The sequence below is a fragment of the Myotis myotis genome, unplaced genomic scaffold (assembly GCF_014108235.1).
Source record: "Myotis myotis isolate mMyoMyo1 unplaced genomic scaffold, mMyoMyo1.p scaffold_m19_p_9, whole genome shotgun sequence".
Taxonomy (NCBI): domain Eukaryota; kingdom Metazoa; phylum Chordata; class Mammalia; order Chiroptera; family Vespertilionidae; genus Myotis; species Myotis myotis.
In genome coordinates, this window is record NW_023416401.1 from 57,012,043 (window position 1) to 57,039,379 (window position 27,337).

The 27,337-nt window shown below is 45.6% G+C and overlaps 2 protein-coding genes and 1 long non-coding RNA gene across 5 annotated transcripts in view; 2 read left to right on the top strand and 1 right to left on the bottom strand.

Moving 5' to 3' along the window:
* MROH8 (maestro heat like repeat family member 8) overlaps nt 1-10,034 on the top strand; it is a 61,052-nt gene extending 51,018 nt beyond the window's left edge. The window contains exons 20-23 of the mRNA XM_036321736.1: nt 634-756; nt 2,838-2,937; nt 3,191-3,256; nt 9,572-10,034. Of these exons, the coding sequence (XP_036177629.1) occupies nt 634-756; nt 2,838-2,937; nt 3,191-3,256; nt 9,572-9,720 (438 nt within the window). The 3' untranslated portion in view covers nt 9,721-10,034. The remainder of the gene's footprint in view (nt 1-633; nt 757-2,837; nt 2,938-3,190; nt 3,257-9,571) is intronic.
* An 11,570-nt stretch (nt 10,035-21,604) lies between these two features.
* LOC118663057 lies at nt 21,605-26,180 on the bottom strand. Its single transcript, XR_004969981.1, has 4 exons — nt 25,768-26,180; nt 25,235-25,385; nt 22,894-22,977; nt 21,605-21,820 (listed from the first exon to the last, which is right to left on the bottom strand). It is a non-coding gene; the product is annotated as an uncharacterized LOC118663057 (long non-coding RNA).
* Nucleotides 26,181-26,229: 49 nt separating this feature from the next.
* Nucleotides 26,230-27,337, top strand: part of RBL1 (RB transcriptional corepressor like 1) — an 87,833-nt gene continuing 86,725 nt past the window's right edge. For 2 of the 3 annotated variants that reach the window (XM_036322354.1, XM_036322353.1), the window contains exon 1: nt 26,230-26,400. In XM_036322354.1, coding sequence (XP_036178247.1) covers nt 26,245-26,400 — 156 coding nt within the window. In that variant the 5' untranslated portion in view covers nt 26,230-26,244. The remainder of the gene's footprint in view (nt 26,401-27,337) is intronic. The other variant, XM_036322352.1, reaches the window with a different exon arrangement.

Consider the following 27,337-nt stretch of genomic DNA (forward strand, 5'->3'; position numbering starts at 1 on the left):
AGGTGATAACAGGAGCAATAAGTGGGTGTAGGAGCCCTATCTCTAGAGCATGGGGTAGTGGGAACTCCTACCTGAATCTCTGGTCTGGGCATTACACCTGATAGCTCTCACTTTAGCCTTAGATCAGTGGTTTCTACATCCTCTCAAGAACACCACAGGTTTTATGGATTCCCTTTAGGGACTATGGGGAAGTTTGAGGGCAGTACTCTGGCTCCTTTCCACCCCTCCTCTCACTTCAACGGGGATAATTGTGAGCTTATCAGCTTTTCATATTGGACTTTAGTGACAGTTCTGAGGAAAGGTTACCTCAGTTAAAAAATGTTTGAGCCCTGGGTGGTGTGGTTCAGTTGGTTGGTTGAGTGTCATCCAGTGCACTGAAGGGTCACAGGTTTGGTTTCCAGTCATGGCAAATGCCCAGGTTGCAGGCTTGATCCCTGGTTGGGGTGCATGTGGGAGGCAACTGAGCCGATCAACGTTTCTCTCCCACATTGATGTTCGTTATCTCTCTCTTTCTCTCTCTCTCCCCCTTCCTCTCTAAAATCAATAAAAACATATTAATTTTTAAGAAATGAAATTGCATCTTTTTTTAAAAAAGAGTTAAAAAATACTGATCTCTGATAATCTTTTTCACAGGAGAGCAGGCGAATCCTAACTATATGTGCCCAGTTTCTTAAGTGGAAGCTGCCCCAACAAGTGCACTGCAAAGATCCCTGGTATATCAGCCCTAGTGAAGTTGAAACAATCTGCAAATTCTTTGTATGTGAGAAATCATGGTTTTGTTAACTTTAATTCATTGACCTTTTTTTCAGATGTTGTTTTTTTAATATATTTTTTATTGATTTCAGAGAGGAAGGCAAAGGGAAAGAAAGAGACATCAATGATGAGAGAGAATCACTGATCAGCTGCCCCCTATTGGGGATCGAGCCTACAACCCAGGCACGTGCCCTGACCAGGAATCAAACTGTGATTTCCTGGTTCATAGGTCAACGCTCAACCACTGAGCCACACCGGCTGGGCTCAGATGTCGTTTTTAATCATAAGTTTCTATCTAAGAACTGTTCTGTACTGTGAATCTATAGCTTCCTCCCAACTGAGTCACAAATACACTTTCTATTACCACCTTTCCTAACAGAAAAGACTGGTGAGTTCTTGGGATCCCCAAGATTACAGGTTGGGCTACCTGCACATACAGCTAATAGCACGTACTCAAAGAACTGCTTGTGGAGTAAACTGGAATGGAGTTGTGTATTGCCTTTACAATGATCTCTAATTCCTGTCCTTGGATATAGTAGATTGTTTTACCCTCCATTAGGGCATGTTCAGGGAGCCCCAAGCAAGGCTGCCATACTGTTGTAGGCCATGCAGCATGATGACAGCATGCCACTGGCTCTGCCAGAGCCCTGCTAGCATCCTTTCTCCCCACAAACTTGACAATCTTAAGGGTAGGCTTAAGCCAGAACAGCCTCAGGAGGCCGTTTTTGTTTTTGTTTTTTTTTTCTAGACAACTGACTGTAGAACCACCGGGGTCCTAATGAAGACCTTAGGACTTGTCCTGTCCAGGTGGCTCATTTGGTTGGAGCGTTTTCTCTTGCACCAAAATGTTGTGGGCTCAATTCCCAGTCAGGGCATTTACCTAGGTTGCAGGTTCGTTCCCCGGCCGGGTGTGTACAGGAGGCAACCAATCAATGTATCTCTCTCACACTGATGTTTCTTTCTCTCTCCTTATAAAAAAAATTAATAAATAAAAACATCCTCAGGTGAGGATTTAAAACAAAATACCCTAGGACTGACGATTCCCAGAGATCTTCCATATGTGTAATCTGTTTAGGTCCCATCAGGGGCTTCCCTGGTTGGACTTACAGGGCTAGCAAGCCCCACAATACCCTTGTGTCAGGTTTTCCTTTAGGGATTATCTCTCTGACCTGCAGCCAAAACTTATAACTGATGCACTGATGACAGTATTTACAGCAGGAAATTCAGTGCTCTCAGTGGATAAGACTACAGATTATGTTAAATCATAAGTCCTATGAGAACCAATTCCTGTTGTTCTCCTCCAATCCCCAAGATACCTATTCTTGTAAGAGATCCACTGAGAAGTGAACTCACTCATCCAATAAGCGTAACACCTCCAATGTGCAACAGACCATGGAGAACCCAGAAACATACCAATGATTAAAACTTCCTCAGGGGAGCTTGCAAGCTAGTAAGGGAGATAAAACCTCTGTGCAATATTAAATAGAAATTCAAGGTGGAAAACATGTGCCAAGAGAGGAGTACTTGCAAAATGCTGAGTAGGGTTAGGTCAGGAAGGCAGGAGCTGTCAGGGAAGAGCTCATAGGGAGGCAGAACTCAAGGTGGATTATAGAGAACAGAGAAGACTTAGATACAGAGAAATGACAGATTTAGAGGCATTACAGGCACAACATGCAGCATGAGTGGGTGTGAGCAAGGTGTATGCGGAGGATTTAACTATCTAGGGCAGGGGTGGGGAACCTTTTTTCTGCCAAGGGCAATTGGATATTTATAATGTCATTCACAAGCCATACAACTAAAAAATTATGTTGCTATGAAAAAAGCTGCTAGATTTATTGAATTTTGAGTCCCACCTGTGGCTGCCTTGGCAGGGCCAGACCAAATATACAGCCGTCGGGCCGGATGTTCCCCACCCCTGGTCGAGAGGATTGTTGTGGCATATTATTTATTGAGCAACTGTAGTTATTTCAAGTACTGTACTATATGTATATCTGACCTAGTTCCTGACTACGGAAATTACAGTGAGGCTGATAAAAATAGTGCTGCTACTTCACTCCTTTATACTTACTTTTTTCCTCACTTAGGGAAAAAAATGCCAGGAGAAAGTTAACATCCTAGCCCAAGCATTGACGTTCTTCAAGAATGCAAAACTTCCTATCAGAAGAGCAGCAGTCTTATTTGTCGGTACAAAGAAAATCCTTTCATTACTACAGTAACGTCTATCCTGAACTTTCCCAAATTGTGTTGTTGAATATTCCCATTCTTTATGAAGACCTTGAAATATATATGTCTTTGGACAAAGGGGCTATATTATCTATCAGTAATTATCAAGTAGTTGTAAATCCAGTTTTTAGAATCTAATTATCAGAAACCAATTCTGCCAGCTGCTTAGAGCCAAAGCCAGATCACAGACTCACTGACTTTATTCTGTATTTAGGGATCTTTTCAAAGTACTTGGATCGCAATGAGCTTAAAACGAAGGGTACTGAATGGATAGAGGATGGTAAGTAATAAAACACTGGGGTTTGGGGTGACCCATCTTTTGGAAGGTATCTGCAGCAGTGACTGGGCAGGCACTGTGGCAGAGCTGAGACTGGGAACTAGAAAGCCTGACTTCTGTGGTAAGTGGAAATCCTTGGAGATTTCAGCTGAATGACAGTCTCACCCCAGTCCAATCCCCTCTTTAAGAAAGAACATGACCGCCGAAACTGGTTTGGCTCAGTGGATAGAGCGTCGGCCTGCGGACTGAAGGGTCCCAGGTTCGATTCCGGTCAAGGGCATGTGCCTGGGTCGCGGGCACGTCCCCGGTGGGGGATGTGCGGGAGGCGGCTGGTCGATGTTTCTCTCTCATCGATGTTTCTGACTCTCTATCTCTCTCCCTTCCTCTCTGTAAAAAATCAATAAAATATATTAAAAAAAAAAAAAAAAAAAAAGAAAGAACATGACCTTATTTGTCTGGGAACCAGCTTTGATGAATTGTCTCAGGGACAGTTCCTGAACTTTGTCAGGAAATAAGACATTACATAGAAACACTATCTTAGTAAATTATGATGACACCTCACAAGTACCTCACAAGATGATTGCAGCACTATTTTTTATAAGCAGTTGCCCTGTAAGGTGGTAGGACTTGATAATAAAGATGTTTATGAGAGCAACTAAGATGGCGGCATAGGTAAACACCGGGAAATTATTGCCTCACACAACAATTGAAAATTACCCCAAAGGACTGAGCAAACATCATCCAGAACAACAGGAAGGCTGGCTAAGTGTAAATTCCACAACTAGAAGGAAAGAAAAGCACTCTGAGAGCCAGAGGTGCTGCGGAGGTGAAGTGCAGAGGTACGGCGGCGCCTGAGGGGGTGGCGCCTGAGGACGCGGCTGTCTTTTTGAATCACAAACTCCCGACGGCTCTGAACTCCGGTTCCGGGAAGTCTCTGGGGACCCAGGTCTCACACGGGGAGAAGCTGGTCTGTCCGGCAGCGAGCGAACTTGAGGGCGGCTTTCCCTCAGAGGTGCTTGCAGCCGTTACCGGAACACTGAGACGCGCGACTCCGGGCGGAGAATCGGCCATGGCCGCTTTCTCCGCCCTCTGACTCCCTGAGACCCCGCCCCACCCAGGCTGCGGCAGAGGCTTTTGCATGTGAATGTACCTAACTGCAGCCGAACCAGGCAGACCTGGAACTTCCAAGAGAAGGCCCAAGGCCCCGCAGCGGCTTGCATTGCTTCACAGCTGAGCCTCTTCGTGGCTCCTGCTGTGTGGCCTCAGGCAGAGGCTGAATTAGCACCTCCTTAGATCCAGGAGCCACTGTACCCAGTGGTCAGAGGGGGTCCATCCAGACTGCAACTCCTCAGATCCATAAGGGACGCACTCAGGGAGCAGACTCAGTGAACACCAAAGCCCCACTGAAGCAAGTCTTGCCCCAGAAGGGTGTCTTCAGCACAGAAGTTCTCCCACTTTAGACACAGCTGATTCTCACAGCCAATTGGCCTGGAGGTCAATTCCTCCCAGTGAGTCTACAACAACCAAGGCACCAAGAGTGCACCAAGAGTGTCCACCCCAGGTAACTGGGGAGGCTGAGCTACTGGGCCCTACAGGACACCTGGCGCACAGGGCCACTCTATCAACACAGGGAAGCTGCCAAAATGCGGAGACAAAGAAACAGGTCACAAATGGCAGAAATGGAGGAAAGCAAACGATTGGATACAGAGTTTAAGGCCAAGGTTATAAGGTTTTTCAAGAATTTTATGGAAACCGCCGATAAATTTAATGAATCCCTCAATAAGTATAGGGAGACCATGGAGGACATGAAAAAGGACCAACTAGAAATTAAGCATACACTGACTGAAATAAAGAATAATTTACAGAGATCCAGCAGCAGAAAAGAGGATCCCAAGAATCAAGTCAAAGATTTGAAATACAAAGAAACAAAAAATACCCAACCGAAAAAGAAAAAAGAAAAGAGATTCCAAAAATATGAAGATAGTGTAAGGAACCTCTGGGACAACTTCAAGCGTACCAACATCAGAATTATAGGGGTACCAGAAGGAGAGAGAGGGCAAGATATTGAAAACCTTTTTGAAGAAATAATGACAGAAAACTTCCCCTACCTGGTGAAAGAAATGGACTTACAAGTCCAGGAAGCGCAGAGAACCCCAAACAAAAGGAATCCAAGGAGGACCACACCAAGACACATCATAATTAAAATGCCAAGAGCAAAAGATAAAGAGAGAATCTTAAAAGCAGCAAGAGAAAGACAGTCAGTTACCTACAAGGGAGTACCCATACGACTGTCAGCTGATTTCTCAACAGAAACCATGCAGGCCAGAAGAGACTGGCAAGAAATATTCAAAGTGATGAATAGCAAGAACCTGCAACCAAGATTACTTTATCCAGCAAAGCTATCATTCAGAATAGAAGGTCAGATAAAGAGCTTCACGGATAAGAAAAAGCTAAAGGAGTTCATCACCACCAAACCAGCATTATATGAAATGCTGAAAGGTATTCTTTAAGAAGAGGAAGAAGAAAAAGGAACTCTTACCATTTGCCACAGCATGGATGGAACTTGAGAGCGGATAAATACCACAGGATCTCACTCATTTGTGGAATATAATGAACAACATAAGCTGATGAACAAGGACTGATCCAGAGACGGAGAGGCATTGATTGGACTGTCGGGACTTGGAGGGAAGGTAGGGGAGGGTGGGGGTAAGGGGGAAAGATCAACCAAAGGACTTATATGCAAGCATATAGGCCTAACCAATGGACATGGACAACGGGGGGGTGAGGGCATGAGCGGGGGTGGGGGGGGGTGGGGGGTAGAGGGTAACGTGGGGACAAGGACACATATGTAATATCTTAATCAATAAAAAATATATTAAAAAGAAAAAAAAAAGATGTTTATAGTCATATAAGGCAACCATCATACAAATGGTTTTCTGAATTGTTAGTGAAAAATTTCCATAATTGTACAGTTTTGAGGATTTCTCAAAGAATTATTTATTCCCACTTAAGAAGTAGGCCTCGCCGAAACCGGTTTGGTTCAGTGGATAGAGCGTCGGCCTGTGGACTGAAAGGTCCCAGGTTCGACTCCGGTCAAGGGCATGTACCTGGGTTACGGGCACATCCCGGTGGGAGATGTGCAGGAGGCAGCTGATCGATGTTTCTCTCTCATCGATGTTTCTAACTATCTCTCTCCCTTCCTCTCTGTAAAAAATAAATAAAATATATATATATAAAAAAAAAGAAGTAGGCCTATATGCCCTAACCAGTTTGGCTCAGTGGCTAGAGCGTCAGCCTGCGGACTCAAGGGTCCCAGGTTCGATTCCGGTCGGGGGCATGTACCTTGGTTGCGGGCACATCCCCAGTGGGGAGTGTGCAGGAGGCGGCTGATCGATGTTTCTCTCTCATCAGTGTTTCTGGCTCTTTATCCCTCTCCCTTCCTCTCTGTGAAAAATCAATAAAATATATTTTAAAAAAAAGAAAGAAAGAAATAGGCCTATAATTTTAAAATGCCATTGCTAATTCTCACAACCCCAAAGGACTTTGAGAACCAAATTAAAATCCTGGATAATTCACTGCTTTTAAAATAAAAATATAGAGCCCTAGTTAGTTGGTTACTCAGTGGTTAGAGCATTGACCTATGAACTGAAGGGTCTCAGGTTTGATTCCAGTCAAGGGCACATACCTCGGGTTGCAGGCTCGATCTGGTAGGAGCACATGTGGGAGGCAACCAATGGATGTGTCTCTTTTACATCAATGATTTTCTTGGTCTCTCCCCCATTCTCTCTGAAGAATCAATGGGAAAAATGTCCTCGGGTGAGAATTAACAAAAAAATAAAAATATATAGAACTGGTAAAATAGCCAGAAGCTAAAGCTTATTTAGGAAAGATCATGCCACTTTTCTAAGGTCTCTTACTTCTGCACAGTTATCAGAAGCAAAATAATAGGAAGATCATGTAGATTATTTTATTCTATGAGGTAGGATTCTACATGGTTGATTATATTCAATTAAAAGTAAATTATGTTCTAAAACACTGAGGAATCAAAGTTGCTTTTCTATTCTAAAGTTATCTATATAGAAAATCTAAATTTGTATATATATATATATATATATATATATATATATATATATGAATGGACCATATAAATTTGCCATTTTGTAGGGCAAAAACAGTCAAATATCAGCAATCTCAACCTAATGGAATAACCTCACACTATTCCCTCCCTAACAGTTGCTAATCTGTTTTAGAAATAGGGTAGAACACCCTATCACTCTTTTTGAATAAGCTTATGTCATTTACCACAGGCAGTTTTAAGCAAATTTAAACAAAAATGTCAAAAATTAAAATAACAATTAAAATTAATTTCATGACAAAATAAGTTCCAATTCCTTTGGGTTCCAAAATAGATGCCTGTTTCCTCATGTGTTCTGTGGAACATGTAGACAGATCTTAACGCAGGAACTGAAAGAAACTAACACCTAGTCAAATATTCCATTTTAGAAATCAACATGACAAATTTAAAGGCTAAAATGGTACTTAAAAACAAAAAGCTCCTAATTATGAAAAGGTCTTGAGCATTTTTGAGACCTTGAAGAATTAGAAATTGGCTGAGTAGCTCAGTTGGTTAGAGCATGGTCCTGATATGCCAAGGTTGTGGGTTTGATCCCTGGTCAAGACATGTACAAGAATCAACCAGTGAATGCATAAATAAGTGGAACACCAAATCAATATTTCTCTCTCTCTCTCTCTCTCTCTCTCTCTCTCTCTCTCTCAAATCAATACATGAAAAATTTTAAAAAGAGAATAACCTTTTCTAATATGATAAAAACATAGATCCATAAAGTAAAAGAATGATAGATTTGTCTATGTAAACTTTTTAAATACCAACTTTGAAACAAAAAATAACAGACAGAAAGGGTATAAGGGGATAAATAGTGATGGAAAAAATTTTTTAAAAAAATTTAAAGTAACAGAAAAAAACTGAAAAATAAACAATGATATGGGGGACATATTTGCCATATAACAAAGGGTTAATATCCTTAAAACAAATCAGTACTTTCTCAAAAGAAAAGTGGCAAACAATATGAATAAGCAATTCATAGAAGAGAAATGGCCAACAAATATATAAAAATATTCAATATTACTAGTAAAGTTTATAAAACAAAATGAGATACCAGTATGTATTTTTCTGTCAACATGGCAAAGATTATTAATTAAATCTCAACATTGGTGAGTAAAGAGAAAACACATTATCACACACTGTGCTGGTATGAGCATAAATTGATACAACTTTTTTTTATGGGGAAGTTTGGTAATATGTATTAAAACCCTTTAAATAAGTACATACTTTCACTTATAAATCCCAGTTGAGAAATTTAACCTATGAAAATAAGCAGAAATCATTATAGGAATGTTCATTTCAGTGTTACTTAAGCAAAAATGGGAAACATCAAGATTAGAAACAAGGAAATTATAGTATATCCATATTGTACAATCTTATGAAGCTGTGAAAAATATTGTTAAAAAGGGGAATAATGGCCCTAACCGGTTTGGCTCAGTGGATAAAGCATTGGCCTGCGGACTCAATGGTCCTGGGTTCGATTCCGTCAAGGGCATGTACCTGGTTGCAGGCACATCCCCAGTGGGGAGTGTGCAGGAGGCAGCTGATCTATGTTTCTAACTCTCTATCCCTCTCCCTTCCTCTCTGTAAAAAAATCAATAAAATATATATATATATATATATATATATTTTTTTTTTTTTTAAATATATTTTATTGATTTTCCACAAAGAGGAAGGGAGAGAGATAGAGAGTTAGAAACATCGTTGAGAGAGAAACACCGATCAGCTGCCTCCTGCACATCTCCCACTGGGGATGTGCCCGCAACCCAGGTACATGCCCCTGACCGGAATCGAACCCGGGACCCCTCAGTCCGCAGGCCGACGCTCTATCCACTGAGCCAAACCGGTTTCGGCAATAAAATATATTTTTAAAAAAGGAATAATGATTTAAGAGTAACCTCTAGGACCAACAGGAACTTAGAAATTAATAATATTAGACAAAACTTAATGGGTCCAGATAATCTGACTTTATGTAGACTACTTGGCAGTGTGATTAGTGTAAAGGAGAAAACTATCTGACAACCCAAAAATGAGTAAGTTTTGTAGGTCAAAACTGGAATTGATTTACAAACTTTCAGATAGAGGTTTGGAAAAATGTTAGCCCTTCATCTCAGCTGCTGTAGGCATGTTGGCTGTTTGGTGTCTGGACCATTTACAATGTTCTTCACCTCCTGCCTGGGTTTTCTTGCACTTAGATCTGAGACACCTGCTGTATGACCCTGAGCCCTCTATGCACATGGTTGTTTCTCAAGCCTTACTCCAAATCCAGAAGGTGGGGGCTGAACCAGAGCCTGAGCAGACTGTATGGGGATTGAGGAAGCTCATGTGTTGTCTTCCAACCTAGAAATGCAAGGCAAGCAACATCAGGTAAAAAATAATCCTTTCAGAAACCACAGAAGCAACTCATGCTCCTTTTTTTTCTCAGACTTAAAGAAAGCTACCTCCACCCATTTAATTACCTCAGGATATTTTTTGCTGTCAAGACCTTTAAGGAACTAGAATATGTAAGAGAAAACAGTTCTTGGTTTGGCAGGTAGAGTGTCAATGTACTGAATTTTTGAGGCATTCCAGAGCATCCACAAAGTCCCAGTTTGATAAACATGTCTAGGAGAGCTTCAAAAGAGATTCTAAATAAATGTTAATGTTGCAGTGTTTTTATTGTTGGCTCTTTTGACAAAACTCAGTCTACTTGTCAACAATCTAAAAATAACATCCAATTCTTATAGTTTGATATTAATGATCTGTTTTTATAAAATTCCTACATCCTTTCTTTCCCTTTCCTTTAAAAACCTTCAAGCAAGAAAAAACTTCTGAAGTGGTGTAATGCTAAACCTATTCCAATATGTAAGGTTTCCACTCCTTCCCCTTTTTCATTTTTCTGATTCCCTCTCCTACAGCTGTTGTCAGATTCTACTATTTGTTGGTTACCCACTGTCTGCTTATGAGAAAATTTTCTTACAAACAGAAATTTTCTGAGAAATAGATTACTTTGTATTTATCAATATTTTGATAAGCTACATGTAGAAATGGTTACTATTGACCTAATTCCCAAGCACTTGTTTGGTTGAGGAACATAAGCAAAGAACCAGGACTTAACTATTTAGGACAATGGAGAGGCCTTGTAATATGGGAAATGAAAAAGGAAATGAGGCAACTAGCATATGAAGAATAGATAGATCCAATGGTGAATTGCATTAAGTTTTTGTTGTAAAGTGAGCAATATGAATCTTTACCACCCTATCCCCACCACCTTTCACCCCAATCCTTCTGCCAAGACATTGCTAGAAACAAATTTCTTCACGATTCATGGTGAGTAAGATGTTTTGAGGGATGTGATAGCGTGCCAAGTGTGGTTTCAAGGGGATCTCTGCCCAAGAGAGGTCTTGTTTAAGACTAGCAGTCAAGAGTTTGAGCTAAAATGCAGGACCTGGCTGCTTGATGAACTAACTCTTCACCCTCAAGCAGAGCCACCTTGAGGGTGATCACTGGATGCTGAACTTCAGTGCAGCAAGCCCATTTGACTTCCATGTATCCCATGCTACTTTCTCCTTGGTCTCATAGCACTTACCCAACTCCACTCCACTCCACTATCCATTTTATGAATTATCCAATAAAAATGACTAAGGCTTATTAAATATTGACAATGAACCAGACTCTAACTATATTATACAATTAACTCTTTTAATCCTCATAACTACTCCATGTATTATCTCCATTTTGCAGATGGAGAAGCTGAGAAACAGAATGAAAGGTATTTGCACAAGCTTACACAACCTAGTAAATGCTAAACTCCAGTAGTCTGGCTCCAAAGCCCACATCTTTGATTGGTCTGCTCTGTTCCTCTACAATCTGATTTTACCCTCTAATGTGAATAAAAGCACATTTATTCTACAATTAATCTCAGTTGCTGGACTTGTGCCCAAAATTCATGTACTCAAATAATGTTATAAATTATGATTAAGCCTGGCTGGCATGGCTCAGTGGATGAGCATCGAACTATGAACCAGGAGGTCACAGTTCGATTCTGTCAGGGCACGTGTCTGGGTTGCGAGCTCAGTCCTCAGTGTGAGGCGTGCAGAAGGCAGTTAATGATTCCCTCTCATCATTGATATTTCTATCTCTCCCTTCCTCTCTGAAATCAATAAAAATATATTTAAAAAATAAATTATGATTGAACCTCAAATAATACAAAGTTTGAACACTTCTTACCTAAAAGTTAGCATATCTCATTTTATTTTTAATGGGAAAGGATGCACATCCTACACTGAGGAAAGTGAAGTTAGAACAAAAAGCGGTGGTTATCCTTGAGGAATTTTTTGAGTCCTTGGTTTGACTTCATGGTCTTTGTCTCACAGCAAAAAAACAGACCTTTAGGTTTAGGGTGCAGTTTAAATCTCCAGTGACATATAAGAAGTTGAATGAATCCTTTCACTCTACTCAGATTTACACTGGAGTCCCTGTCGTTCCAGGCAGATTTTTATTTCTGAGTAATAATAACAGGGAGAAGCAAGCACAACAATGCATATCTTATTTGTTTTATTGTGTTAAAATTCACAGAGAGAAGCATCCATTAAGAGACAGAGAGGACTGCTCTGTACTGAACTACCTAGGAGTTTGGGAAGAGCTGAAAAAGTACTTGATAGTGATTCTATTACCACGTCTATTTATTCCAAAGATCTCTATTATTTTTATACAAGGCTGTCCTCAGAGATAGGCTTATGTTTTTATGGGATTTTTTAAATATACAAAACAAAAATTTCTGGACATTTAATTTTGTTGTAATATGTTGAAATAAAAGTTCAATATATTTGAATATTATTTTGGCTTTATTTTTATTACATACTATTAAAATGTATTATTCATTATCTATTACTGGCCCAACTGTCTTTATTAGTTTAGATTTTCACTTTTTAAAATTCAAGTATTCGCCGAAACCAGTTTGGCTCAGTGGATAGAGCGTCGGCCTGCGGACTGAAAGGTCCCAGGTTCGATTCCGGTCAAGGGCATGTACCTGGGTTGCGGGCATATCCCCAGTAGGAGATGTGCAGGAGGCAGCTGATCGATGTTTCTCTCTCATCGATGTTTCTAACTCTCTATCTCTCTCCCTTCCTCTCTGTAAAAAATCAATAAAATATATTAAAAAATAAAAATAAAAATAAAATAAAATTCAAGTATTCAAGTATTGCTTTTCCTCCTTATACTGAGATACCTTATTTTATAAGAAATTCGTTTTTTTTCTTATTGAAAGATTAAACTATTATGTAAGTAAAAGATGGGATTGGGTGAGGGGAGAATCTCTCAGGCATCGGCCCTGGAAAATAAAACAGTACTAGGTACAAGTGTAAAATAAGTCAAATTGTTGGGGGGGGGGGGGGATAGTGAGGACTAGCTGTAGTTACAAGAAATATTAATCATGCTCTGTTAACCATGATTGTTTTGTCCTGATTAAAGAAAGCACAGTCTGACCTGGCTGGGACCTGGGAGTTAATGCCCCTGGGACCTGGTAGTTAACCTCCAAATGTGGTCCATTCTCCTTATCAGAGAACTGCCTATCATCATGGAAAGAATAACAACCTTGTTGCCAAAACAATGGAGTCCTGGAGGGGAGCCTGCCATTTGCAACCCCAGCTCTTGCCTGTAGTGGGTAATCATTATACCCATTCTTATCCCTTTTGTCTACTTACCCATGCCTATAATTCCCTTTGCCTACTTCCCATGTAATCTTTGTCCTTCTACCCAAAATAAGCAGCTAGCTTGGGGAGGCGGGGGGGGGGGGGGGGGGGGGGGGGGGGGGCGTGCGGCGCGGGAGGAGGAGGCTGAAGGGGATATAGAGTAGATTTTTGTGGATGACCTGCTGTTCTCCCATGTTGCGGGCAATATTGAAAAATAAAACCTCATACATAATTCAACCCTGTCTCTGCTTGGTTGGCTAAAGTAGTGGCAGGCAGCCCAGACCCATTCCTTGTCTGGTTTCAAAATCTCTCTGTCCCTTCCAGCACCCCCTCCTTCCTTCTTCCAGTTTTTAAACTCCATGCTCCTTTTTCTATCTCTCCTCTTAGGAAAGGATCTGGTGAACTCACTCTTAGTGTGAGTGACTAATAATGCAACCTAACATACACCAATCACAACCTTCCAACTCAGTTTTAGCTAGCTTACCTTACTCTAGAAAATAGGACCTTCTAGCCTTCAAGCAAATCCCTGACCTCCTAGCCAGGAACTGTGCTAGGTAATTAGGAAACATCAAGAAGTAAAACAGAACAAGCCCTGGCCAGTTGCTCAATTGGTTGGACCATTATCTCGATGTGTCAAGGTTGTGGGTTCCATCCTTGGTTAGGTCACATAGAAGAAGCAAACAATGAATGCATAAATAAATGGAACAAATCTGTTTTTCTCTCTCCCTTTCTCTCTCTAAAATCAATACAATTTTTTGTATAAAAGTAAGAAAACAGAATAAAAAGATAAAACAAAAAAGATAAAAAATAAATTTAAAAAATATATATAGAAAAATAAACTACAAAAAGTGGAATGACAAATTGATATTTCTGTCTTCTTTTCTAAAATCAATTTTTTAAAATGCTATTGCTATTCTGAAATATCTTCTTGTGACCACAGAGTGCCCTGGTCACTCTAGATTTTGATAAAGGCCTTAAAATGAACAGTTTTAAGTTAAATTGGTGTTTTCAGTTTTTCAGTTCTTTATCCAAAGTCTGAAGGAGATACAAAAATCACTTAATTTTCCTTGTGAGTAGGGCTGGCACTACTTTCCCTGTAGGGACCCAGCTTAAGGATCACCACTTCAGTTTTCCCTTGTGGAACAACTTCTTACTAGAATGATGAGGTCAGGACTTGCCCCTCCCCCACAACTATCAACTGTTTTTTGGAACAGTTAGATGATTAGGGAGCAGTTTTTTCTTAAGAGGGACATGTGCTGATCAAACATCTGCTAAAGACGCAGAGCAAAGCCAGAGGACAAAAAATGTTTTTGAAAATATTTCAAAATGAAATAACCATTTTGAGAGAAATAATCAGAACTTAGTTGTACTTTCTTACACTTATTTTGTGGTTTAGAATTGTTTATATTTTGAATGATATTTGGGAGAGTGTCCATATAATCTTTTAGTCTTGGAGCTTCTAAAAGTCTTAATCAGACTTTGGACACATACTCTGGGGAACTCTGAAATATTAAAACCATAACAAGGAGGCTAATCATAGAAGCTATCACACAATGGGATCAGAATAGAAACAACCTTCATGATATATCTGGATCAGAAATGAAGGCAGAATAAATCTATTTCACTACTCATACTTCATTTTCTATTGAAAAAAGCTCAACATAGAGTTAAATGGACATGCCACTGGATATTAAGAAAAAATTTGCCGAAACCGGTTTGGCTCAGTGGATAGAGCGTCGGCCTGCGGACTGAAAGGTCCCAGGTTCGATTCCGGTCAAGGGCATGTACCTGGGTTGCGGGCACATCCCCAGTGGGGAGTGTGCAGGAGGCAGCTGGTCGATGTTTCTCTCTCATCGATGTTTCTAACTCTCTATCTCTCTCTTTTCCTCTCTGTAAAAACTCAATAAAATATATTTAAAAAAAGAGAAAAAATTTAAAACCCTGATTAAAAAAGTAGGGTGAGCACTGGGTAAAGGGATTTTTTTAAAAAAGCATTCAGATGAGGCTGGGTCTGACGGATATGTCCTCAAAGCTGCCTACATTTGATTCAAATGGTAACAGTGAAGCTGTGAAGTACTGAGAAAGAAAGTGACATAAACACTAGACTAGTAACTAAATATAAAATGTATTGGAAGAAAAAAATATAAAATGTTGAGACAACTAGAAACCCAGTGGAGGAGGAATCCACAACCTTTCATGATTAGGTGTAGAGAATAAAGTGTTAGGTTAGGTGGCTCAGGAGGCGGCGCAAGAAATAGAGTCCAGTGAATCAGAAAAGAAAGGAAAGGAAAAGGCTTATTCTGCGTCCCCGGGAGACCCACGTACCCCAAGGACAGGGCACGTGGATTCACGCCAACAGGGAGGGGGGCGCTTTTTTTATACTGCGGTTGGGTGAGGGGCGGGGACATGAGCTGAGGAATTCTCTGCTGCAGGGAATGGGCGGAATATTCAGGACGAAGTTCTTATCTGTGTGGGGGTATGTGAATTCAGGGAGAAGAAGCTGGTATCTGTGTCTGGCACCTTGATCTGTGAGAAATTCCAGGGGAAGTCCATTATCTTGTCATGTCTGCATGTATCCGATCCTGGGCTCTCTCCAACCTAACATCCCGGCGTTTTGGTGATAAGGGACGGCGACTCGTTCTGGCTGCTTCCAGCTGACCACGGGCGGCGAAGGGAGGGGGGCAGTTAAAGGCCAGGGTTTGGCAGAGGCAGGGTGGAGGGGAGCCGAGTGTAGGGATGGAGCAGGAGCTGATTCACAGTCACTTGTGACATCTCAGCGATCCGGGAGTGGATGAACTTGAGGAGGCAGGGGGCTAGGAGAAAAAAGAACACAGATGAGAATCAGGGGCCCTATCATGGGTAGGACCCAGGTGGCTAAGGGGCTTTGGAAGCAGCCGGAAGGAGAGTTGTCCTGGAAGTGTCCTGCATGTAGTTCTTCACTCAGCTTAGTCAGGGTCTGTACGTTTATGTTTTGCTCCACTACTCCGGACTCGTTGATGTAGTAACAGCATTCTTCCCGAAGGAATATACAGGTTCCTCCTTTTTCTGCAGTCAGAAGGTCTGAGGCGAGCTGGTTCTGCAGGGCTACTTGGGCTACTGATGTCACTTGTCACTGTAGGGAGGCTAAAAAGAGGCGGTAGTAGACTCCAGGGCTAACTGGAGCTTGTCATTAAAGTGCTGAGCAGTGACCAGACTGTTCCCAAGGGCCCCCCAGTGAGGCCTACTGAGGCAGCGATACTCACCCCTAAAATGACAGGGAGGAAGGCAGCCCGGCGGGTCCAGGGATGGGATGGAGGGAGCAACCAGTGAGCTCCGACTCTCCATACAAGGTTAGTTGGGGAACTACTGTGACCACGAAGCAAGGCCCGGGGTCAGAGGAGTTCATGCGGTTCCTTAAGGTGCCGTTACACCAAAAGAAGGTACCTGGGCTGGCCTTGGTGAGACTGGCTGCAGTGTGGTATGATAGTCTCTTCCGTGGCAACCCCATAGGTGTTGACATCTTGATTACACCTGTCTGGGTTCCGCTGCCGGGTGACTTGTTTGCCGTTCTGGTAGTAGGTTTCATGGACCTTGAACCTCCACACATAAGCGGGTGGGGGTGAGTGTAGGTTGCTCAGGGCCAGGAGGAGAAGGAAGGAGGAGGAGAGGGCGGTTAAGGCAGACCTTAGTGGGGCCCAACACCTCACAGTTATAGAAGTCATGCTGCTCCGGGGTCCTCTTGAGTCTGGAGAGGCGGTGCCAGGACAGGTTGTCAAGCTGGGGTCGCCAAGCAGCTTGGCCGCAGTGGGGGCTGTGAGGATTACAGTGTGAGGTCCTGCCCACCTAGGCTCCAAGGCTTGTGGTTGTAGGTTCTTAAGGAGGACCGAGTCACCAGGGTGAAGGGCTGGTCTTGGGAGTCCTGGTCGGTCGGCTCTGGCTTGGGCAGAAACCTGTTCTCGTGTTCTCGGAGCAATTGCCTGGTTAAAGACAGATATGGGAGATACGTACCCAGGGGAGGGGGATCAGTAAGAAGATGGTGGTTGAGCAAGAAGAGCCAAACGGGCTCAAGAAAGTGGGGCTCCTTGGTGTAGCTGGAGTTTGGTCAGGGCCATGGGCAGGAGGTCCGGCCAGGAGCTGCGAATTTCTAGAGAGAGTTTAGTTAGATGGTTCAATAGGTTGGAATTGAGTGGCTATGATGAGGGTTCAAGCCAGTGACAGACATCCAGCAGGATGTAGAGGAGGAGGGACTGATGTCAGAGAGTAGATGGAAAGTTGTGTTGATGAGGGTGGGCATAGGAGTAGGTCCAGGGTTCATAAATAGAGAGTGACACTAGAGGATTTCCCATCCAGACAGTAGAATTGATGACTCCCTCATCATTCCGTGTCTGTTTCACCTGAAAATATGAAAAACCTGAGCAAAATTGGAGGGTGCCTTGCCAGGTAAGAGCCTGTGAGGAATGATGGGTCATCCGGTCCTAGATGGTGTCGCCGAATCTTCTTCGGGGATGGTGGGAGGCACTCGGTGAGCCTGAGAGAGGTAGGTATTGCAGCGAAAGTGGGAGAAAACGTTAGAATGCGCTGATATCCAAAGGAAAATGGAAGGAGCAGTGGAAGCCAGGGACCTGGAGGCTGGAGAAAAGGCGGAGAGGGAGGGAGCAGGTCGCGCAGCCTGTTCCCAGGCCTCTAGCAGCTTGGATTTTAAAACTGCCGCATTTTTCCTTTGGGGAGTTTGGAGGGGGATGGGGCGAGGTCAGAGCAGTTTTCAGTTCAGAGGAGGGGACAGTTGTGGCGGAGAGAAGGAGAAAAGGCGTTCACAGCGAAGACTGAGGTAGGCGACGACTGAGCTAGGCTACTGTGGTCTGGGACAACAGGGCCCCATGACGGGATGCATGGCAGTGGAGGATCGGTGTCCCTGTAAAGGGAGGGGGCCAGGAGTGGGAGGAGCAGGGAAGCTGAAGGGCTCAGAGTGAGCTGCAGAGTGTCCACTAGGATGGTGAGGATGTCTCGTCCTAACAGGGGCATGGGGCATGCTATCATCAAGGAGGCAGGGAAGGGGTCCAGTGGCCAGAGGGCAGGTGGATTTGCCGTCAATACCCATGTCCAAGATCTTGGAAGGATAAAGGGGCCCCAAAAAGGAGGGCAGGACAGAGAAGGCAGCCCCCGTGTCAACCGGGAAGGTGACCTACTACCTTCATTGTGACCCGAGGCTCAGCAAGGGGATTGGAGTCATCGAGGCTGGGCTTCTTCAGTCTTCAGCCAGTTCCAACATGGCCAGCGGGTGGGTCCTGGACTGGAAGGGTGGTCCCCCCACGCTGAGGCGTAAGGGGCCCGCCACTTTTCCAGGGCAGTCACTCTTCCAGTGACCATTTTGACCGCATGCCGGGCAGGGCTTGGTCGGAGCTCGGGGCCAGGGGCACTGCATTGCCCAGTGGCCTTCATTTCCACATTTGAAGCATTCTCCGGTGGCGTTCCTTTCATTGCACCCCCACCGCGCACAGCCCCCTTAGGGCCATGGTGGCTGCCGTCCACCTCAGGGCCACAAACAACTAAGGTGTGTCTGCAGGTCTACCTCCTGTGGAAGGCAGGCCTCCCATTCTGACTGTGCCTGCTCCTCCAGGGCATTAAGAACCTTCAAGGCCATTTTTCACTCGATCTCGGACCTGGGTTTGAGGACTAATAAAGACCTTAAAGGTCGGGTTAGAGAGTGGGGGGCATAGATTCAGACTATGCCCTCAGTTCCTGATGGGACTATGGCAGGGGTAGAATGGGCGCAGAAATGGAAGAGGCTGTTGTGGAGCTGACGTTCTTAGGAGCTGGGCTCTAGGGGAGAAGGAAGCTTCTCGTTAAGAGGGTCTGAAGAGAGCACAGCTGCAACCTCTCGCAAAGGGAACTGGTCGGCCACCTGTGAATTAAAGTGCTGGCAGTCATGGGGGCGGAGCGCACAGAGGAAGGCGGGCAGTTAGACCTTACAGAGGGCACTGCATGGGGTACTGGTTACTAAGGAAGGCTGTAAGGGGAGGGGAGAGCGCGAGAGAGGTGGCCTGGGTGGGCTTGGGAGAGGTATTGGCAGTTGAGTTTAAAAGCTGCAACCTCCCAGGGGCAGAACGGAGGAGGAAGGACAGAAGGAAGGTAGAGCAGGCAGAGGCGGCAGGGGACTTGAGTTGCCAGCTCCCGCAGTGGCTATGGCTTTAGCGGCTGCGGCAGTGCGCGGACAGACCAACTGCGCGGCGCCGGAGGCATGCAGGGACGGAGGTGGGGTTGTGAAAGGCGGTTTGAGTTTTCGGCCGAGGTGGGGCAGGGGGAAGAGGGGAGGCGGGGTCAGTGGGTCCACGGAAGGCGTGGCTGGAGGAGAGTCCGGCAGGGAGGGAGGAGGGGAGAGTGTGGACGGACAGGGGCACGAGGTCCGTGGGAGAGTGGGCGGCTTTCGCTAGGGGAATTCGGGGGAGTTCTCCGGTGGAGGGGGTGAGGGGACGCGGAGACAATGGCGGTGCTGTCGCCGCATCCCACACACAGCACATGAACCCACCCCCACATGCACCGCACACATCTGGGGCTCGGCGCGGTGCAGGGACAGCCAGGAGGGAGGAGGAAGGGCGGAGCGAGGAGAGATGGCGGAAGGAACTTTGGGGGAGGGACGGGGAACGCAGAGAGATGGAGAGAGGCTGAGAGAGAGAGACTTGGGCAAATTTCCCAGTTCGCTGGCAGAAATTACTGAGGTCGGTGTGACGGTACTGGGGCTACAGAAAAAGGACGCAGGTCCGGGACAGGCCCCGTGTTTAGCCAGATCAGCGAGCAGGCACCCTAGAGGTGTGCTCAGGTCAGGTTTGGAATTTGGATTCCCCCTGTGCTTGATCCCTGTGGCCTGTAGCGGGGCTAAAGGCTGGCGTCCCAGCGGTTTAACCCACGCTATGGAGGGACAGAGGGACCGTGGGCGGGGTAGAGGCGTCCCTGCTACCCCCCCAGATCCGGAGGAGCCTTCCTGGAAGGGTCCGGAGAGGCAATCTCTGACATGGCCACGGTTTACGGACAGAGATGCCGGCGGGCGGGCGGCCACATGGGACCGGCACGGGGGCGGGGCGGGACTCACTGCTGATGCTGCCAAACTGGGAAAAGTTGCTGAGCTGAAGAGATGCGGTCCTGATGGGTCCAGAGCCACGAGGAGGGAGAGGCGGGCACCCAGAGCCGTGGAGGGACGGCCAAATGGAGTGCTCGCGCCACCCGGGTTTCAAGGCACCAAATGTTAGGTTAGGTGGCACAGGAGGCAGCGCAAGAAATAGAGTCCAGTGAATCAGAGAAGAAAGGAAAGGAAAAGGTTTATTCTGCGTCCCCGGGAGACCCACGTACCCCAAGGACAGGGCACGAGGATTCACGCCAACAGGGAGGGGGGCGCTTTTTTTATACTGCGGTTGGGTGAGGGGCGGGGACATGAGCTGAGGAATTCTCTGCTGCAGGGAATGGGCGGAATATTCAGGACAAAGTTCTTATCTGTGTGGGGGTATGTGAATTCAGGGAGAAGAAGCTGGTATCTGTGTCTGGCACCTTGATCTGTGAGAAATTCCAGGGGAAGTCCATTATCTTGTCATGTCTGCATGTATCCGATCCTGGGCTCTCTCCAACCTAACATAAAGGAGCTGGGGATTCAGTGACAACAAAGAGGACAGCCATGGGCTAGGTTTTTTGTTGAGTATGGCAGTGCTGTTTATTGAAAACCAATGACAGTTTAGTGACCATCCAAAATAGGGGAGGAAAAGAGTACTGCTTAAATCTGCCTTATTTCATAAGGGAACCGAAGAGTATTTCCCTTTTATTTTGGCCTCATTTCCAAGGTCCGTACTTCCTAATAATTCAACTCAGAACAGCATGAGAATTACAACATAGCAAAAAGAAAAGTCATAGAAATGAGTGATTGATTGGATGTAAAGTGACAAACCAGGTGAATCAAGAGATAGATGAAAATGGAAGGTTTTACATGGACAGGATATGACTTATTGACAGTCCAGATTTAGCCCTGAAGAGGAGAAAAAAAATGAATAATGTTTTGCCGGGGTTCTTGTTTCGGCATTAAGAAGGGTTCAGCAATCTGGAAAAGGGGCTGTGTGTAACTTAAGAGTCCAGAGACGAAGCATAATTTTGAAAGGCATTGGGGGTCAGAGGAGCCTAGCTAAAGAAACTAAGTTCTCCTCATCTCAGGATCCCATGCTTTTTATTAACACAAATTGTCCTGAGGTGAGGCATAGATATACACTTCAAAGGGTAGGGTTTGTATACACTGTCCATTGTCAGAATGGAAGAATTAGCCTAGGGCAGTGGTCAGCAAACTGCAGCTCGGGAGCCACATGCGGCTCTTTGGCCCCTTGAGTGTGGCTCTTCCACAAAATACCACGTGTGGGCGCGCACGTACAGTGAGATTGAAACTTCGTGGTCCATGCGCAGAGTCGGTTTTCGGTCTGGGTGAGTCTGTTTTGAAGAAGTACTGTTGATATTTGGTTCTGTTGACTAATGAGTTTGCTGACCACTGGCCTAGGGCTGTTCATCAGGTGTTTGGCCAGAAGGAGGCAATAACATGCAGATTAAGATGCCCGGAGCTGTCTGGCAGCAAACAATTTAATGCATCCTTTTCAGGTTTGGGGAAATGCCCTTGCCACTCCAGATGATTCAGCCTGCTGTCATGCTGGAATTGGCTTCCGGCAATGTTTCTCAGTTTTTGTTTGATAGATGACCTGTGAGAGATGTTTCTTTTGTTCTTGGATCATTTTCAAGCTGGCAATGCCCCTCAGTTCAAGTCTAGATGATCTGAAAGTCACAGTAAAGGAAGAATCAGTATCTTGCACATAGCAGGCATTCAGTAAACATTTGTGGAATGAAGAAATTAAGGTTTTTCAAGAGTTAATATGCATAAATTGGGAAAAGAATCAGGAGAATCAAATCTAATAGTAAAGAAGAAATGGGCTATGGTACCAATGCCCATTCACTGAAAACCAAACTACTCAAAAGATGAAAAATGGGGCAATGAATCCCTGGTTTTGTTTGAGTTATCATTTCTGAGAGTTAACTGTTATCTTGGTTTCTTTTTAAGGCCAGAATTACCCTCTACAGTTCAAATCAGGGGGGAAAAAGAGATTGGTTAATTATGGCAAAGGCAAAAAACTTGAGGCTTCTTGGCTCTTGTTATCTTGTCCATGACCAGCTATGAAAGCCAGGATTCCATGGGGAAGACTTACTTTTATTCCATTTTTCCTTAAAAATTCCAACCACAAGGTCTACAGTTGACAGACCCAGTGATATTTCTCGACAATTGTTCCAACCTCTCCCATTCTACTGCAAGTGGCTCTATTTCCTTTTTAATTGTTTTATTGCTTAAAGTATTACAAAGAGTATTACATATGTCTCCTAAGTGGCTCTATTTTCTACTCAGTAGAGCACCTGTCCGGTCTGCTGAATCTGGATGTAAGGTAATTACCTTCCAGACAGGAGCTATGAAGAGGAAGGCCAGGCTCTGAATTCCCAGCTTGACCAACTTTTTCAGGGCCTGGCCACATCAATGATCTCTCACTTTCTCTTTTTATCTTCAGACTTTCTCTGCCTGTTTCTGTCCGTGATTATTCACATGCTTGGGTTTCCCCTAGCCTAGAAAATATTCTTTATTTTGCCTCTCCTCCACAAAACTTCTTAAAGAGAACTTTTTACTTCCTACTTTAACTTTCTGACCTTCCATTGGCCTCTTGGCCATAGTAATATGGCTTCCACACCCATTGTGCTAAAGAAAACTGCTCTGGCAGACGTCACTAAAAGTATGAGTGCTCCTACCTCTTGGGAGCCTGCCTGTGCCTTTCCTTTCCTCCCTTCCTTTTCCTTAGGCACGTTACCTTTGCCTTTATCTCCTAAGCTCCAAGTGTCCTTCTTCTGCCTCTGTAACTTGTTTCTTCAGCCTATGCAGTCCAGCTGGCTCACTTAAAAACAAAACAAATATATGAATGTTAATATATAAGGCCATTGAATTCTTCATCTTATTTGAATTTTCTGCTGGACTCTGTAGAATACTTCTTTCCTGGCCTCTTGAGATATTTGCTCTTTGTTTTTTATACCTCTCTGGTCAGTTTTTTGTGTTTTTTTTTCATTCACTCCCCAAATTCTGAACATCTCTGAAGTGTTGGGTTTCCTAAAGTCTCTTCTCATACCAACACACTCCCTGCTATGAATCTCCTTCTTTAGCTTCAGGTACTGAATGGATATTCTCAAATCCTCATGTCCTGGCTGTGTCCCCATTCCTGGAACTCTCTTTTTTGTTTTAAAACCAAAATTTATTTAAACTTTTGGGTTTTGAAGACTATAGTAAATAGTGCACAGTCCACTTCCTCTCAGACTAACTATTGGGGGTCAGAGTTATGAGCTGTTTCAGGGCCTGCGGGACCGCTCTGAGAGGTAGGTGGGGGCTCCTCTCTGGAGCCAGAAAGCACTAAGTCTCTTACAGTGGGTAATGGAGCTCTCTCTTAAATAAGCACAGTGGTTTTCTTAGAAAACAAATCTTGCCACTACAAGATTACTTTCATCCATCTCACTTCCACTAATTCCGGCATTTCTTTGCTGACAGGAAAGGAAGTTAGGAGGAGGGATGATAAGCCTGTTACAGACCCATTGGCATTGGAGATAGACTGTCCATAAGCAATCCTCTAAGTAAAAACTCATGGGAAAAGTCTCCGGCAGACACTGTGTGCCAAGAAAATAAAGAGATGATCCTGAAGACAGCTGCAGCAGTAGCTTCTAGAAGGAAGCAGAGTTGGAAGTACCACCTGGGAAGTTCAGTTTGAGTTTGAGTTTTTGGGGTCAGTTTGAGTTTTTACTCATTTGAGACCTAGCGTGCAGCTGGTTCCCAAGTCCCAAAGGGCCACCTCCCAGGGTTCAGTAGCCTCCTCTTAAATTTCTGCAAGCATCCCAAACACAACAGTGTGAGAACTGATCTGATCCTTCTGCTTGGACTCCGATTCTAGTTAACACAGTGGTTCTCAACCTTCTGGCCCTTTAAAACAGTTCCTCATGTTGTGACCCCCAACCATAAAATTATTTTCGTTGCTACTTCATAACTGTAATGTTGCTACTGTTATGAATCGTAATGTAAATATCTGATATGCAGGATGGTCTTAGGCGACCCCTGAGAAAGGGTCATTCGACCGCCAAAGGGGTGGCGACCCACAGGTTGAGAACCGCTGATTAACAGCAGCACCTTTCACCCTCTTGGCCCAGATGGAAACTTGCTACTGGGGAGTCATCCCTCCTTAGCAGTGCCCCCTTCAGTTCTAGGCCAGAGACCTTTCCCCAGGCTGGCTCCTTCCTATGGCGGACCAGTCCTCTACCAGCTTCAGACCTCTAGTCTCTACTCCATCCAATCTGTATGTCACAATGCAGCCTGAGAAACCTGTCCAAAACACATCCTGATCATTTGTCACCTTCCTTCCTTAAAACCCCCACGGATAATAGCCAGGCTTTTAGGGAGGCATCCGAGGTGCTTTACAACCTACCTTGACCTGTCTTCCATTTTCACCTCCGGTGACTCCTTCCCTCATCCAAGCAACAAGGGACACTTGGTAATCTTTCAAACACACCATGCTAAGTATGTGCTGAGTACCAACTATGGTACTATGCACCAGGCACTAACCTAAACTTCGGAGTATAGTGAACATGAAAGGAAGGCCCATGCTCTCATGCGACTCACATTTTAGCAGAAAGAGCCAGTGAATAAACAAGACAATTTCAGATAGTGATAAGGTGCTATGAAGACACATGGGGTGGAGGGTGAGGTCAGTAATTTTAGATACAGTGCTCCGGGATGGCCTTGAATGAGGAGGAGCCAGACCAGCAAAGATGTGGTGCAGCGTGTTTGGGGTCATTTGATCAGAACGTGGCAAAGGCCTTGAAGCAAGAACGAGCGTGGCAGCTTGGCGTTTTGGAGGTTCCAAAACGAAGCAATGAGGCTGAACGTTACTTATATGCCTGAGGGGTAGGGGTGGGAGAGCAAAGCCCTAAATAGGGTGGGGCCCGATCACCAGGGGCCTTGTAGGCCATGGAAAGGAAGTTTGGAGACTATTTTACAGGCAAGAGGAATCTTTTGAGGATTTTTAGTGAAGGAATGACGTGGTCGCCAACCTGCGGTCCGCGGACCGCTGGGGGTCCGTGAGGTCCGAAAGGCTGGCGACCACAGCTCTGATTTACCTTTTAAAAGCTCACTCTGGTGCCTCCTGAAGCAGGGGTTTCGGTGGAGCAGAAGGTAAGTCCCGATGCCAGTGCCATGCCTTCAGGTTTATGCTCAGGCATCCCTCAGCCTAGAATGACTGTACTGAGACGGTTCCCAGGGTCCAGGAAGCTGAAAAGAGGGCCCCTCACTGCATCTCTCTGAATCCAGGTCAAGCCTTGTTTAGCGATCAGGAAGATATGGGTAGCTGTCCCCTAAGATGCTTGCTTCACCAACAATTCAGTCATTAAAACAGCACACTCACCTGGCGCAGGAGACACTGAGGAGAGTCCCACAAGGTCCTCCCCCCACCCCCCACTCCATCCCACCCCACCCCCCACTCCATCCCACCCCACCCCCCACTCCATCCCACCCCACCCCCCACTCCATCCCACCCCACCCCCCACCCCATCCCCGTCCGCTGTCAAGGGACCTTTTTCCTGTTCCCTCCACCATCTCCTAACTCAAGGGGCAAGTCTCAGATTATGTTTCGCGCCGCGGAGCAGTGACACACCAGGCCCGAGCGTAGGCGGGACAGAGGAGCCTTCTCCCTAAGGTGAACGAGGCCACCTCGCAACGGACAGCCCAGCCACACCCAGGCCGGAGAGCCGCTGAGAAAAGGGCGTCGCCGCCGGCTTCAGGGCGGTATATGGACTACAACTCCCAGCAGACTCTGCGCGCAAAGTGCTGATCCCTCCGCTTCCAATTTGCCCAGCCCGCTGCGCCCACTGTTGCCCGCCAAGAGCCAAGTCCAGGTTATTTTCCAGGACCCGAAGTCCGTCTTCTTATCATATTTCTGAAGAGGGACCGCTTGGAGCCCTGGAGGAGAAACGGACTTCTTTGAGGAGAAACGCGGAGGCAGACCATCGAAGAGACGCCGCTCTGGCGCTGCGATTTTCGCGCGCTTTGGCGCAGGGTGTTGTGGGTAGCGCGCCCAGAAGGGAGCCAAGAGAGAGGTTTTGTGATCGTGCCGCCCGCAGGGCCTGCGAAGATGTTGGAAGACGAGTCCCACGCCGAGGGGTCGGCGGTGGTCGCCGCGGCCGGGGAGGCGCTGCAGGCCTTGTGCCAGGAGCTGAACCTGGACGAGGGGAGCGCGGCCGAAGCCCTGGACGACTTCACCGCCATCCGGGGCAACTACAGCCTAGAGGTGAGCGGCGGCAGGTGGGCTGCTGGATCCCACCCGCGCCAGGCCCCACCCCGGCTCCGCCCCCACCCCCACCCCCACCCTTCCCTGTGGGGCGGTGGGAGTTTCCCCACCCGGAAGGGTCGCCGCCCAGCCGGGCGCTGCCGAGTGTGACATTGGAAGGAAGGGCGAGTATAGACCATCCCGTCCATTTTTCATTTGAGGCGGGAAAGTGAAGTTCGGAAAAGGAGCAGTTTGCCCAAGGTCACAAGTTCCTCAGAGAATCCCTCGACTCCAGACTAGACTTCCCTCCACCCGCCAAACTCTACAAACTTCCGGGCACTGCCCTTACATCTATTAACAATTAATACGATAATGATAAAAGCTAAAATGAATTGTGTGCCAATACATGACTGCCCAGCGCTTTAAATCTCACTTAGTTCTCGCTACAACCCCTTGAGCACCTTCTGTGACCCCCTTTCCGCGGGTGAGAAGCTGAGCCCCCAAGAGGTTAAGGCACTTCGTTGCCTCAGGCCACACACGGGGTTGGCGGTGGAGCCAGACTGCGGAGTCGGAGCCTTTTAGCCACGACACCCTTCCGCCTCCCGAGGGCGGGGTATGGGTTGCTCGCTCAGCAATCAGATCAAAGGCGATGTCCATACAAGCTCTCTCACCTCCAGGTCCCTCCTCTCTCAGACGGGGACACTGAGATTGTCCTGATGCGTTAGCACCGTGTCTCTGGCTGTCATTATATAGATGATAGAAAATAGAATAAATGTAGGCAGTCATTATTAGGTTTTCCCCAGCCACTCTTGCATTTAATCCTCACAACAGCCCAGTGAGCATGGCAAAGCAGTATTATACCTGCTTTCCAGGTAATACCAAGGCCCAGAGGATTGCCTTGCCCTGGATCATTCTAGTTATTATAGGAACTCGGGTAAGCACAGGCTCTGTAGAGGCG